Source organism: Fundulus heteroclitus, unplaced genomic scaffold, assembly GCF_011125445.2.
Source record: "Fundulus heteroclitus isolate FHET01 unplaced genomic scaffold, MU-UCD_Fhet_4.1 scaffold_48, whole genome shotgun sequence".
In the NCBI taxonomy this organism is placed as follows: domain Eukaryota; kingdom Metazoa; phylum Chordata; class Actinopteri; order Cyprinodontiformes; family Fundulidae; genus Fundulus; species Fundulus heteroclitus.
This window is the reverse complement of record NW_023396901.1, coordinates 1,755,870-1,768,184: the sequence shown is the minus strand read 5'-3', so window position 1 is coordinate 1,768,184 and position 12,315 is coordinate 1,755,870. Positions and strand designations below refer to the sequence as shown.

General features: G+C 45.8%; 1 protein-coding gene across 2 annotated transcripts; it reads left to right on the top strand.

The window, feature by feature from the left end:
- Nucleotides 1-410: 410 nt before the first annotated feature.
- On the top strand, nucleotides 411-11,837 carry cdr2l (cerebellar degeneration-related protein 2-like). 2 transcript variants are annotated; one of them, XM_021308470.2, is made up of 5 exons: nucleotides 411-582; nucleotides 6,059-6,171; nucleotides 7,078-7,226; nucleotides 8,659-8,823; nucleotides 10,592-11,837. In XM_021308470.2, the coding sequence occupies exons 1-5, from the start codon at nucleotides 504-506 to the stop codon at nucleotides 11,508-11,510; spliced, it is 1,425 nt and encodes a 474-aa protein (XP_021164145.2). In that variant the 5' UTR covers nucleotides 411-503; the 3' UTR covers nucleotides 11,511-11,837. The 2 variants fall into 2 exon arrangements, with proteins under 2 accessions (XP_021164145.2, XP_021164144.2); XM_021308469.2 differs by having other exon boundaries at nucleotides 8,659-8,895.
- The last annotated feature ends 478 nt before the right edge of the window (nucleotides 11,838-12,315 follow it).

The window sequence follows — 12,315 nt, the reverse complement described above, 5'->3', positions numbered from 1 at the left end:
TGTTGGAAAACTGAGAAAAAACGTCCCTCTGAAATCATCAATTTTTCCTCACAGAAAAAAAGAGATAATTTCTTTCTTTCTGTATTTCTCGTGGGCGGGACCACGGCACCACACACGCAACAACTGCCATTGAATAATGTATTTCCCACGGCTCCTGAACGCAGCAGGATTTGGCCGCCGGGCTGCTGGCAGCAGAGCAGGCTGCGCCTTTAAAAGACGCCGCCGGCAGCGCAGCCCCCCCTGCTGAAAGGGGCACCCACAAGAACCAGCGCTGTCCTTCTCCTCCTGCTACTGCTCCTCCATCCCTCTTGTTTTTCTCCTGCCTGCTGCTCCGTGTTGCCTTCAGGCGCAGGAGGAGGCTCCAGAAGAAGCAGGTGCGCTGCCCTGATTCCCTCTTCACCCTCTGAGAGGTTGGTTTGTTTGTTTGCTGTCACTTCCGGTGCCAGTCGCCTCCTCGTCGTCGGTGGAAGAGGAGGAGGAGGAAGACAAGTTCACCGGCATCGATGCTTCGAGCTGGAAGGATGGACGAGTTTGTAACGGAGGAGGAGGAGCCGTGGTACGACCAGCGGGACCTGGAGCAAGGTGAGGACCGCTGGGAGCGTGGGGCCCGTGGTTAGGAGGGATGGAGGAGGCGCTGGAGATGGGTGGGATGCACAGGCGCAGGGTGAATAAACCTGTCTGCAGCCGTCTCCGCGGTCTCCTCCTCTCCTTAATTATGGTGATCTTGTCAGCGAGGCATCCCAGAATAACCCCGCTGCTGTCTCCCGGAGTGAGTTGATGAATGCTGCCTCTGTTTCCTACATCCTGGCACACACCACCTCCATCCATCCATCCACCCATCCATCCATCCATCCATCCATCCCTGCACACCCGCTGCATGCGACACTCTGGGCTGGGAAAGCTAAGATCTCACTTGGTTTTGACTGTATTTTAGATTTCGTGACGCATCCTGCACGTCCACACAGGAAATAAGGTTGTTGGATCAATTTTCCACTAATGGACAATATGCTGTCCATATATGGAAGGCCCATTTATCATACAATCAAACCACCCTCCAAAATCAAATTACTTGGCTACTCAAATCACTTTTAGCACGCCTTCCTGTCCAAACTCTAACACTAGTATTAGTGAGAATTAGAGCGGCACGGCAACGGGAAAACATGACGTTGCAAATATTGCTGTTGGATAATATATTCTACTCTAACTCAGCTTTCTGACCACGGCTGTCAGATTTATACCCGCTGTGCAGGTAGAGAGGACAGTAAAAGTTGATCCAAATGGCCAGACACGCTTTTGGAAATCCGAATTTCATATCATCGGCCACTAAATGTTGCACCAACACTCCAACAACCGGGATACTACAGTATTTGTCGCGCAGCCCTGGGTAGAACTGAAGAGTAAAGATGTCTAAAGCAACGCTCCAAGTAAAGTGATACCTCACGGTGTCCTCAAGCAGACAGAGTTTAAGATATTTAAAAATCCATGAAAAGAGAGTTTAATTTTTCATTTTTACAAATTGCTGCACGTTCAACTAGGATTGTTGTGAAGTAACGAGATCAATGTTAGTTTGGAAGTGGCTTTTGGTTTTTAGCAGCTGCTCGTAATGGTAGCTGAAAAGGCATTACTTTACTGTAAATGATGATTGTCAAAATGCAAGTTCTTGTATTTCATCATAATCATTGAAAGAAACAGTTTTGCTTTCCACTTATTGGTCTTTTACTACAGTAACTGCTCAGATGCACGCAATTAAGACCTTGGATTGTGAAGTTATTACTTTAAACGCCCTCTGTGACCTTAAAAACAGGGACTCCTGCTGTCCACGGTTACTGTTTAAGATAATGTCACTTCTTTTTTATAGCATGCATGCTGGTGTTTTAGCTCCAGGTTTCCATAATGTGGATCCACTGAGATGCCCAAGGACTCCTACATCTATCAATGTGTAGATCTAGACAAGAAAAGATAGGAGAAAACTCCCATTTCAGATATCAACGATGTACAACAGCGATTGCCAGTCGTGTTTTCATTTCGCCTGTCTGATGTTAAAAGGGTGTCATAAAGTACAATTATTAGTAGATGTTTGCAAACTTTGCAATTATGTTTTTGTAGATTCTAAATTAAATTGGCGTTAAAATGTGACATAAAGAAAAGAAGAACCTGATTTGGCTTTAACACGGTCCAAATGTAGTTTTTTTTTTTTTTTTGTAGTAGTAGTAGTTCTGTAGTTCTGTGGTTGTTTCCCTCAAACAATCCAGACCTTCTCCGTGGCATGAGAAGGAGCTTTCATGATTTTTCATGTTGATTCTGCTTTAAGTAATTTGGGAGAAGTAAAGATTTGGCCACATTGTTTGTGACCTGTGTTTCTAAAGTCTAAACATCTCAAATGTTCATTCGAGATTGAATGACTTTCCGTATAAATATCTAGACATAAAGTCCTAATGATCTTGAATGGTGAAGATGAACTCCAGACATTCAATAAAATTTTATTTGTATGCCATCAATTTACAACACATGTCATCTCAAGGCACTTTACAAAGTCAAATTAATTTAAATAATCCAGACAGATTGGTGAAAACGTTTCCTATCTAAGGAAACCCAGTAGATTGCATCAAGTCTTGACAAGCAGCATTCAGTCCTCCTGAAAGAGCGTAGAGCCACAGTGGACAGTCGTCTGCATTGTTGATGGCTTTGCAGCAATCCCTCATACTGAGCATGCATGAAGCGACAGTGGAGAGGAAAGCTCCCCTTTAACAGGAAAGAAAATCCTCCAGCAGAACCAGGCTCAGTGTGAACGGTCATCTGCCTCGACCGACTGGGGGTTACAGAAGACAGAACAGAGACACAGAAGCAAACAATGATCCAGGAATCCTTTGTGTTATATGGTGATGGCAGATGATATGCTCCCCTTACAGCTAACAGAACCCCAGACCAGGTGTACCTACTATGAAGGAAAAAAAGAGAATAAAGTTGAAATAACAACAAACAATGCAAATTGGAGAACAGTAGGAGAACTCAGCAGAGAAAAGTAGACCCTGATGTCCTCCAGCAGCCTAAGCACAAGCAAACTCTTGTAGATATTCAGAGTTAATCGTGACTAGCTATTCTCCCGTCTATTCGCATTGACACTGGTGAGGAAACCGGCTGGATGTAGTCGAGGCTTTTGTCTAAAAGGCGGCCCATGCTTTTTGTCCTACCTTCTTGTTTTCTTTTATCTGTTCAGTTTGACCGTTTTGCTCACAGAGCATGGTCTTGGCCTTGCGTGGCTGTCCGTCTCAGTCAGTCTGCCCCGGGGCAGCTGTGGCCACTAATGTAGCTCGCCACCGTCAGGGTGTGAACGGGTGAGGGACTGACTGCAGTGTGAAGCACTTTGGGGTGCTCGGACTTGATAAAGCGCCTGTACATAAGACGTCGTCTGAAAATATCCCAAATATTTATCTACATGGCAAAGGTGCATGCACTTGACATCTGGAGTGGGACTCCTGATGCCCATGAATGGTAAAGGTGAAGAAATCTGTCCGAGGAAGACTCTGGTTTAGACACAAGTGAGATGTTTATCATTGTAGAGGGCGGTGTGCATCCTTCCCATCGGCGCCGGCTCGTGAATATGTGTCTGATCTCTTCCAAGTCTAATTGGCTCGCCGTGGAGATCAACCCTTCCCGGCGAATGGCTTAAACAGATTGGCTGTAATTGGAGCGGAGCTTCTCATAGGAGGGATGAGAGCTCTGGCGACTGCGTCCTGCTTTCTGCGGCGCCGTCCTCGCCGTCACCCCCATCTCCTGATCACCTGCTGACCCAGAGAACCAAAGCAGCTTTGAATCTCATTATTGCAGTGCGTTTGGCCGCAGGAGGAGGACGGCAGGTGGATTTGACCCCGAGTCTGAATTTTATGTTGACGTTACTCAGAACTGAATAATGCCCCCCCTCCCTCCCCACTCTCCATCCCAGGCTGAGCAGATTAGAGCCTGAGACAAAACCTCCTTAGTCAGGATCAGAGATTTCAGGCTTTGGGTTCTGAGTGGAGGCCTAATCGTCCCGCTCCCCCCGCCTCAGCGACTTTACCCCAGAAAGGAGGCTGTTTCGCAACATCTGTGCTAAACCCCTCGTGCGTTGATGGTGATCTCTAGGACCTCTGAGGCGCGCCCGTGTGCAGACGGCGTTGCACGGTGATGTCATGCTGGCGTTGCTGCAGCTCCAGGGGAAGCGAGTGGGATTCACAACATCCCAGCAGAGGCACACGAGCTGAAGATATCTGATGTTTGGCCGTGTTTTTTTTTTTCTTCTTCTTCTTGCTGTTCTCCCTCCTTCAGGAGTTGCGTAACTCTGCACGTGAGACTGCAGCCAGTGTCTCGTGCCCTCTGCGGCGCACGAGGCAAACGCAGAGGCAGAGATGTGCTCCGAGAGCTTCCGGTCCCTCGCGAAGGTCTCCGCCGCTTGCCGCGGCGACGGTTCGTGACCAACGGCGACTCAGAGTTTCGCACCAACGACCGGGGAGTGTGTTCCTGTCAGTCGGCCCGTCGCCGTCGGTGTGAAAACACTCCCTTCACGTTCAGCAGAGAATCTAAGAGACTTTCTTTCCTCCCATCTCTCCACTCCTCCAGCTCTGTTGTTTTCAGCTCCAGCTTTGCACGCCCACCAGGTTTTAATCCTCTGGGAACCTGCTGTCTGTACGCTGCTGTGGCCCTACAACCCCCCAAAAAAATAAAAAAGTTGACATTACCGCCTAGAACACAACACTCGTGAGATATTGGACATTTTTTCTTTCTTTCTTTCTTTCTTTCTTTCTTTCTTTCTTTCTTTCTTTCTTTCTTTCTTTCTTTCTTTCTTTCTTTCTTTCTTTCTTTCTTTCTTTCTTTCTTTCTTTCTTTCTATATTTATATAGATTTTTTTTTTCCTATCTGGGGTTTACATGTGAAATAGTTTCTGATATATATATATATATATATATATATATATATATATATATATATATATATATATATATATATATATATATATATATATATATATATATATATATTAATATATATATATATCTTATATATATATATTAGTCCAGCTCTGGCCTAAAAAGGATTCTTACACTTTGATGTCATTTAACGCCACATTCACAAAGTACATTTTAGCAGGAATTCGTCCTAAGGCTCAGATGTCACCTTCTGTTTTTCTGATGTCCTATTCCTGTAATCATTTACTGTCATAAGTAAAGTAAGTTAAGTAAGTTAGAACATGTGGTTTATATGTGAGGCTTGTTTAAACCACACTCTCGTTTTTTTTTTGTTTTTTTTTAAATAACCTTTTAGAAAGAAATTAGACGTCCTTATCATTAAGTCCACATTTAAATATCAACAATGTTTTGGTCTGACGTTATATTCTACTCTTAAATGTCACGTTTTCGTCAGCTGTGAGAGGAAAGCTATCACAGTTGGCAGAATTTAAAGGCCCAAAAAACGTCAGTCTGTAATAATTTATATAATAGGTTTCCCTTTGTGTGAATTGAGTTATTATAATTATTATAATCTCCCCTTCCATTAACTATGTGGTTGAGACTTTTTGTGTTGCTAAAAACATAAAGTTCTCCCCTTCATCCAATGCATGCTTGTGCATTCATATTTTACTTTTTTATTAATTCTGCCTAGTTTCACCTCATACCAACAGAAGGTTGTTCTGATGCTGGAAGGCTGAAATATTCGTTTCACAAGAAGCAACATGCAGGGATTTGTCTTGCCTGTTAACCCTGGGATGCCGTTCTAGTTCCCAGTTTATGCTCCACAGAACCACGATCAGATCTGAGATGTGCCGCCGGTTCCTGCATGAATGACATGCAGTATTTTCTGCAGTCTTTGTGCTGTTTGTTAGTAACCGGATCCCTCTGCTTTCCTCCATCCTCAGAGCTTACGTCAGTCTTTTAACACGCCCTGCTGAGGTGGATCGTTACTTTTGGAGGCCGCTGTCTGAGAGCGGCCGTGTGTTGTGCTTTTGAAAGCATCTACAAGAGTATCTGTGGTTTTTTTTTTTTTTTTTTTTTTTAATGTCCGTCTTCCTCTCTTGGCTCACATTCAGACCTGCATTTGGCTGCGGAGCTCGGCAAGACCCTCCTCGAGCGCAACAAAGAGCTGGAGGATTCCCTCCAGCAGATGTACATCAACAATGAGGAGCAAGTGCAAGAGATAGAGGTACGGTGGTGACGGCACCAAATGCGGAAGCATCTCCCCAAGCACCATTTTTGGCTTTTAATTGGACCGATTTGACCTTTTTAACTGCACATCCATGAAATGATATTTAAATCAATCTCACGGGGGGATCTGCACACACAGGAGGAGTTAAAAAAAACATTGCTGGGTTAATTTGTCTGGCCAATAAAATGTGGAAAATCAACCAGTTGCAGAGGCTTAGAAATATATTTTTTCCCCAAATAACGTCACTTTGCTGACAAATGGAGCTGTTGAATCACTATTGTTGTTGTTATTATTATTATTATTATTATTATTATTATTATTATTATTATTATTATTATTATTATTATTATTTCTTCTCACTGAGAAGATTTAAACCTTGGAGTGTTAGGCATGCACAATGGTGTTGGTAGACATCCCCCCCTCTACAAAGAGTTTAAGCCCCTCCCTTCAGGTAGGAGATACGTCCTACCAAGGTGTGGAACCTACAGACTGAAAAACTCTTTGGTCTCTACAGTCACTGGCTTTTTAAACAACCTGTAGGGTCAGGGCTTTAAATCAGGTCCTGATTTAAGGTCGCTATCTAATAGCTTCATCTTTATCTTTGATTTTAACTTCAACTTCAGCTTTTATTAATGTATCCTTCAAGTCTTCGCTCCAGCCTTTTATCTTTTGCAAATGTGTTTTAGATTGATCTCCTTTTAACTTTTATAAGTCGCTTCATATCCTTCTGTCTATTGTCCGTATTGTTTGTGTGATTCTGTGATGAATACGAATTGCCCTTCGGGGACCTAATAAATTCTAAGGTCAATCAGATTTGACCCTGACCTGTCTGGGTGAACGTCTCCTATAGGGTGTTGCTGAACCTTCTGTTTATGTCATCAAACATGTTTTTCCTTCTGCCAGTACCTGTCCAAGCAGCTGGAAATGCTGAGGGAGATGAACGAGCAGCACGCCAAGGTGTACGAGCAGCTGGACGTGACGGCCCGCGAGCTGGAAATCACCAACGAGAAGCTGGTGCTGGAGAGCAAGGCGTCGCAGCAGAAGATCGACAGGTGAGCCGCGGCTTCGCTTTTTTTTAATTTATTTTTTATTATTTATTTATTGTGAAGTGGAGGCCAAACTGATTCATAATAGTCATTTCTTAGGCTTTTCTTTACAAATGGATTTCTGAAAAGTCCGATGTGCAGCTGTATTCAGCCCCCTTTACTCTGTTAACCCAAATGAACATCTAGTGCAGCCAACTCTCTTGAGAACATAGCTGACAGGTCAGGAGAGCTTTAATTGGAGAAGCATCCAAGCGGCCCACGGTAACAGAATCTGTCAAGAGGGAAACGATTAGACTAGCGATCCCCAAATCTGACCTTTTTTAAAGGGAGACTGTAAAGAAGAAAATAATAGCTGGTAAAATGTGACCAAAAGGTGCACAGGTCAGATGAAATAAAAATCTGTTATGGCTGGAAAACTGACTGCACAGCACCCTGAAGGTTTGACCTCCAAAGCAAAGCACGGTGGGTGTAGCATCATGCTGTGGGAAGACTTTCCCTGAGCGACGACCGGGAAGCTGATAGAAAGAGGAATGGAGCTAAACGTGGTACAACCTGTTAGAGGCTGCTAGTTCGCTGAGGTGAACCTTTCTTTGGGACAACAGCTGTAAGCATAGAGCCAGAGCTACAAAGATCGGAGCCTGTTCATGAAACGGACCCCGGGCCTAAATCCTGTTGATCCGATCTGAGTTGAAAAATCGCCGTTCAGACAATCTCCGTTGACCAGTTGAGCTGGAGCTGTTTTCCAAAAGAATGATGGACAACTATTTTTTTAATCTCTAGATGTGAGAAGCTAGTAGATGCAGAAACCAAAAGGCGGCTGGTATTGCAGTAAAAAAAGGGTGGCGGTGAGCAGAATCGACTCTGGTTGATTGAATTAAAATGTATTCAGGCTTTTATTTGTAAATATTCTTTTATTTTTATTTATTTTTTTTACCTTCCACTTCACATTATGGACTTCTTTGCAATGGTCAATAACATGAAATCCCAGCAAAAAGAAATGAGGGATGCGCTGAGACCAGCAGAGTATTTTTCCTTAAGCTAAACTATGGAAGAAAGCTACATTTAGTTCTTAATGTGGCTGATTTTCAATAACAACCCATGTGAGTGAGAAGCTAAGACGCAGCCATGATTTCCCTCATGATCCTTTAAGGAGTTTCAGAGCAGAGTAACTAAACCTGTCCGGGAGGGGAGGTTGCGTTTTTTGCTGTTCCTCTTGGGTAACCACTCGAAACATGTTCCTTAATCGGAGATTAGCTGTTTACAAATCATGTTCCTGGGGCTGAAGGCTAATTATACCCCTTCAATAGCGGCCTCTGTTCTTTCTCTTCCTAATAAACAGCGCCTCGTTTCAGCTGAAGGAAGGGAGAATGAAGCCGCCTCACAAACGACCTAACGCGCTTTGAAGCGAGATTAATCCGGGTTGTGTTTGCGCACCCAGGCTGACCGGCACCATGGAGGCGCTGCAGAGTCAGGTGGACGGCCTGACGACTCGGGTGGAGGAGCTGCGGACCCTGGAGGAGCTGAGGGTGCTCAGAGAGAAGAAGGAGCGGCGCAAAACCGTCCACTCGTTCCCGTGCCTGAAGGAGCTCTGCACGGCTCCCAGGTCGCCATCCATAACGCACACGGCAGTCTGCTGCCAGCCCAGTTTCTGTGCTCTCCTTTTACATGGCAACAGGTCACTATATTCATCTCACCCAAAGGCAGTTTGCAAAGTCAAAATAAGTTGATCATTTATTGCTAATTAGTAAAAGCCGATCCATTTAAGAAAGCCCTTTCAGATTATTATCTTTAACAAGCATGTGTCGACGATGGAAAGGAGCCCTTTAATTTTCACATGAAAACAACTCCAGCAGAATCAGGCTCAGCATGGGCGAAGGAGACGCAGCTAAACACAGACTCCCCGAGCCAGGTGTACTTTCTAGGCTAGGGGAAGAGAAAACAAGGGCCACATATTTAATGGCAGCAACGGATAAGTCAAAGGTTTTCTACAGGAAAGCGACAGTGAAAAAGTAGAACACTGAGCCAGGGGGTTTCTTCTATGCTAAAGGAAAGCCGCGAGTACACGGAGTTAACGGTGGCAAGATTTCTATCAATGGGGTTCATCCAACAGTTTAACACTAAAGGACTGAGCTGGAGGGGATTTCCTATTCCAGATGAAAACATTTAAAGATTTAAAGATGAGGACAGTAGGATCTCCAGTTAGGGTTTGTTCAGGAAGGCTGCAACCAAACACTGAGCCAGGGGAGCTTTCTATGGGAAAGCGAATGGAGTGCACAAAGACAATGACAGCAACAGCTGTTGGTTGGTTGCTTGGTTGCATTCGAGAATACGACAAGAGCACTGAACCAGGGGTCGTTTCTATTAGAAAGAAAAACAAAAGACGGGGCCAGTTGTTTCTTCCAGTAAAGAGCAGAGGTGGCTAGAGTAGTCAGAAAGGGAAAAGCACCAATTTAACGTATTTTTACTCAGGTAAAAAGTGGTCAAACAAGAAATCACTCTAGAGTAAAAAAGTTTTTGGTAGGAAGGCTGCTCAAGTACTGAATTAATATTATAACATATTTAATATTTGTGATGTAAACAGGCACGGTCCATATATGGAGGCCTTAGTCCTTCACATGGTTGACCCAGGTTTGATTCCGGCCTCAGGTCCTTCGCAGCATGTCTCCCCCCCCCCCCCCCCCCCCCCACCCCCGCCCTCTCATAAACCTCCTTTCCGGTCAACCTACTGTGCGAAAAAACGAGCCACTAGTGCCATGAAAACCCAGAGAAAGAATAAAAACTAAAGCGATGTAATCAGACGAACAAAAACATAGAGTACAAATTCTGGTATTTTAAAGACTAAAATGAAAAATGTACAAAAAATGACAAATTTATGACAGGAGAAACACTTCAGATTTTTTTTTTTAAGTATGTTAGAAAAGCGCAAAGTAGGAACATCCCCCGTTTACCGGATGCCCACTTGACCTCCAACTGGCTCAGCAGATGGAAAATAAAACAACAAAGCTTGTGCACAAACAGGAAGTCTCACTTCAACGTAAACTGTAGGCGTGTTTGTTTCTCTCTGGTGCGTTTTTGGTTGAAACGAAAGTCTGTTCTCTATTCCGTAAAGTTACTGAAGGTTGGTAGAGCAGTCAGAGATATGATATACTGTATTTTTCAATACAAATACTAAATCTAAGGATCCTGATGACCCATAGACAGGCTTCAGATCTTATCAGAACCAGATTGAGGGCGGACATCAGGTTGGGCCTGTAGAGACACAATGTGCGCACAGCAGCGTAGGGTGTGCTGTTCACGTCTACCTATGAAGAAAGCTGATTTATGGAGTTGTGGAGTGGTTTCTAAGCCAGCGGTGTGCCTCCTTTGTGCAGATATGAGGACGGCTTCCTGTTGGCCAACCCCGGGAGTGTAGACCTGGTGGAGCGCCAGCCCCTGGACGAGGAGAACGACCGCCTCAGAGACATCGTCTCGTCCCTGCACTCGGCCATGGCCTCGGAGCGCTCCAAGCGCGAGAGCGTGGAGCGGGAGTGCGCCGCCGTGCTGCAGGAGTTCGAGCAGCTGGAGCAGCGCCTCCTGGGCGCCGAGGGCTGCAAGCTGCGGGTGCAGGAGCTGGAGGCCGAGCTGCTGGAGATGCAGCAGCTCAGGAAGTCCAGGGTGTGTCTGATCGGGGACATGGAGGACGGCCTAGAGAGGCTGCTCAGCAACGGCCCCGAGATGGACAGCCCGGAGGACGACGGCGGCGGCGGCGGCGGACAGGAGGAGGGAGGCGAGGGAGCCGACGGAGGAGCCGGGCAGCAAGGCGGAGGCCCCGTGCGGAAGAGCTGCAGCGACACGGCCCTGAACGCCATCTCGGCCGTCTCTGGAAGGCGGCAGGGCGGCTACGCGGCTCACGGCAACGGCGCACGCAAGCGGGGCATGTCCATCCTGCGGGAGGTGGACGAGCAGTACCACGCCCTGCTGGAGAAGTACGAGGAGCTCCTGGGCAAGTGCCGGCGCCACGAGGAGACCCTCTGCCACGCCGGGGTGCAGACGTCACGGCCCGTCTCCAGAGACCCCTCCGTGAGGGAGTACAGCATGGCGTCCGCCGAGCCCTCCACGTCCGGGGTCCCGCCTCAGACCCCCTCCACCCCGGAGGCGCTGGAGGGGATCAGCAGGCACGTGGAGCAGGTGGACAAGCGGCTGAGTCAGAACACGCCCGAGTACAAGGCCCTGTTCAAGGAGATCTTCTCCCGGCTGCAGAAGACCAAGAGGGACATAAACTCCCCGAAGAGCCGGAAGAAGCACAAATAGAGGCAGCGGCAGGAAGCTAAAGGCGCCGAGCAAAGACAAAAAAAAGTACTTTTACGAAGCATCGCCTCACGGTTCAACGGTGACGAAGTCTAAGAATAACCATTTGTTAACGTGAAACTGCCAAAACGTTTATTCCACCACGCCGCGGATCAGAAGGAAAAAGGTGGATTTTGTGATGTTTTTTTTTTTTGTAACTGAGATGTAGGAGTGGTTTATTTCAGATCACACCGGAGAGGCGGAGAGCGCGGTGGGCTCGGGACGCGTTTCTAGCATGTACCTGTTTATATTATCACTGGATACTAAAATAAAATCACAAGCTCTATACTTCAGGCAAATCTTGCGTTTCCATTGTTTTCCTGGAGCCGATTAAACCCAGAGAAACGGCAAACAAATCACTATTTTAGTCTTTTTTTAATGATTTATTTGATCATGGCTAACTTCAATGAACTTTAAGGGAACAAGTTTATGGATTTTCTCCACTCCCCACAGGATAAAACCCGCACACATCCCCGCTGATATCTGACCAGAAAGTCTTCCAGCAAGCTGAACCGCATGTTTTGTATGGATGTCGACAAGTTTCTGGCTGAATATTTAACCAATCTTGGGGAAAATTGGTAGTCTTCCCTAAAATAGTTTTCTTGGCATTGATCTAACTTTTAAGCAGTCTGTTTGGAACAAGAAGGTAAAAGTCAGGACCTTGCAAAATCAGCACTCTGGTGTATTTCGGATCCTTATTGATGAATTTGGAGGCAGTCCTTTCTTTTTTTTTGCCCTCTATGGATGCACTGGTAACACCAGCATGCAG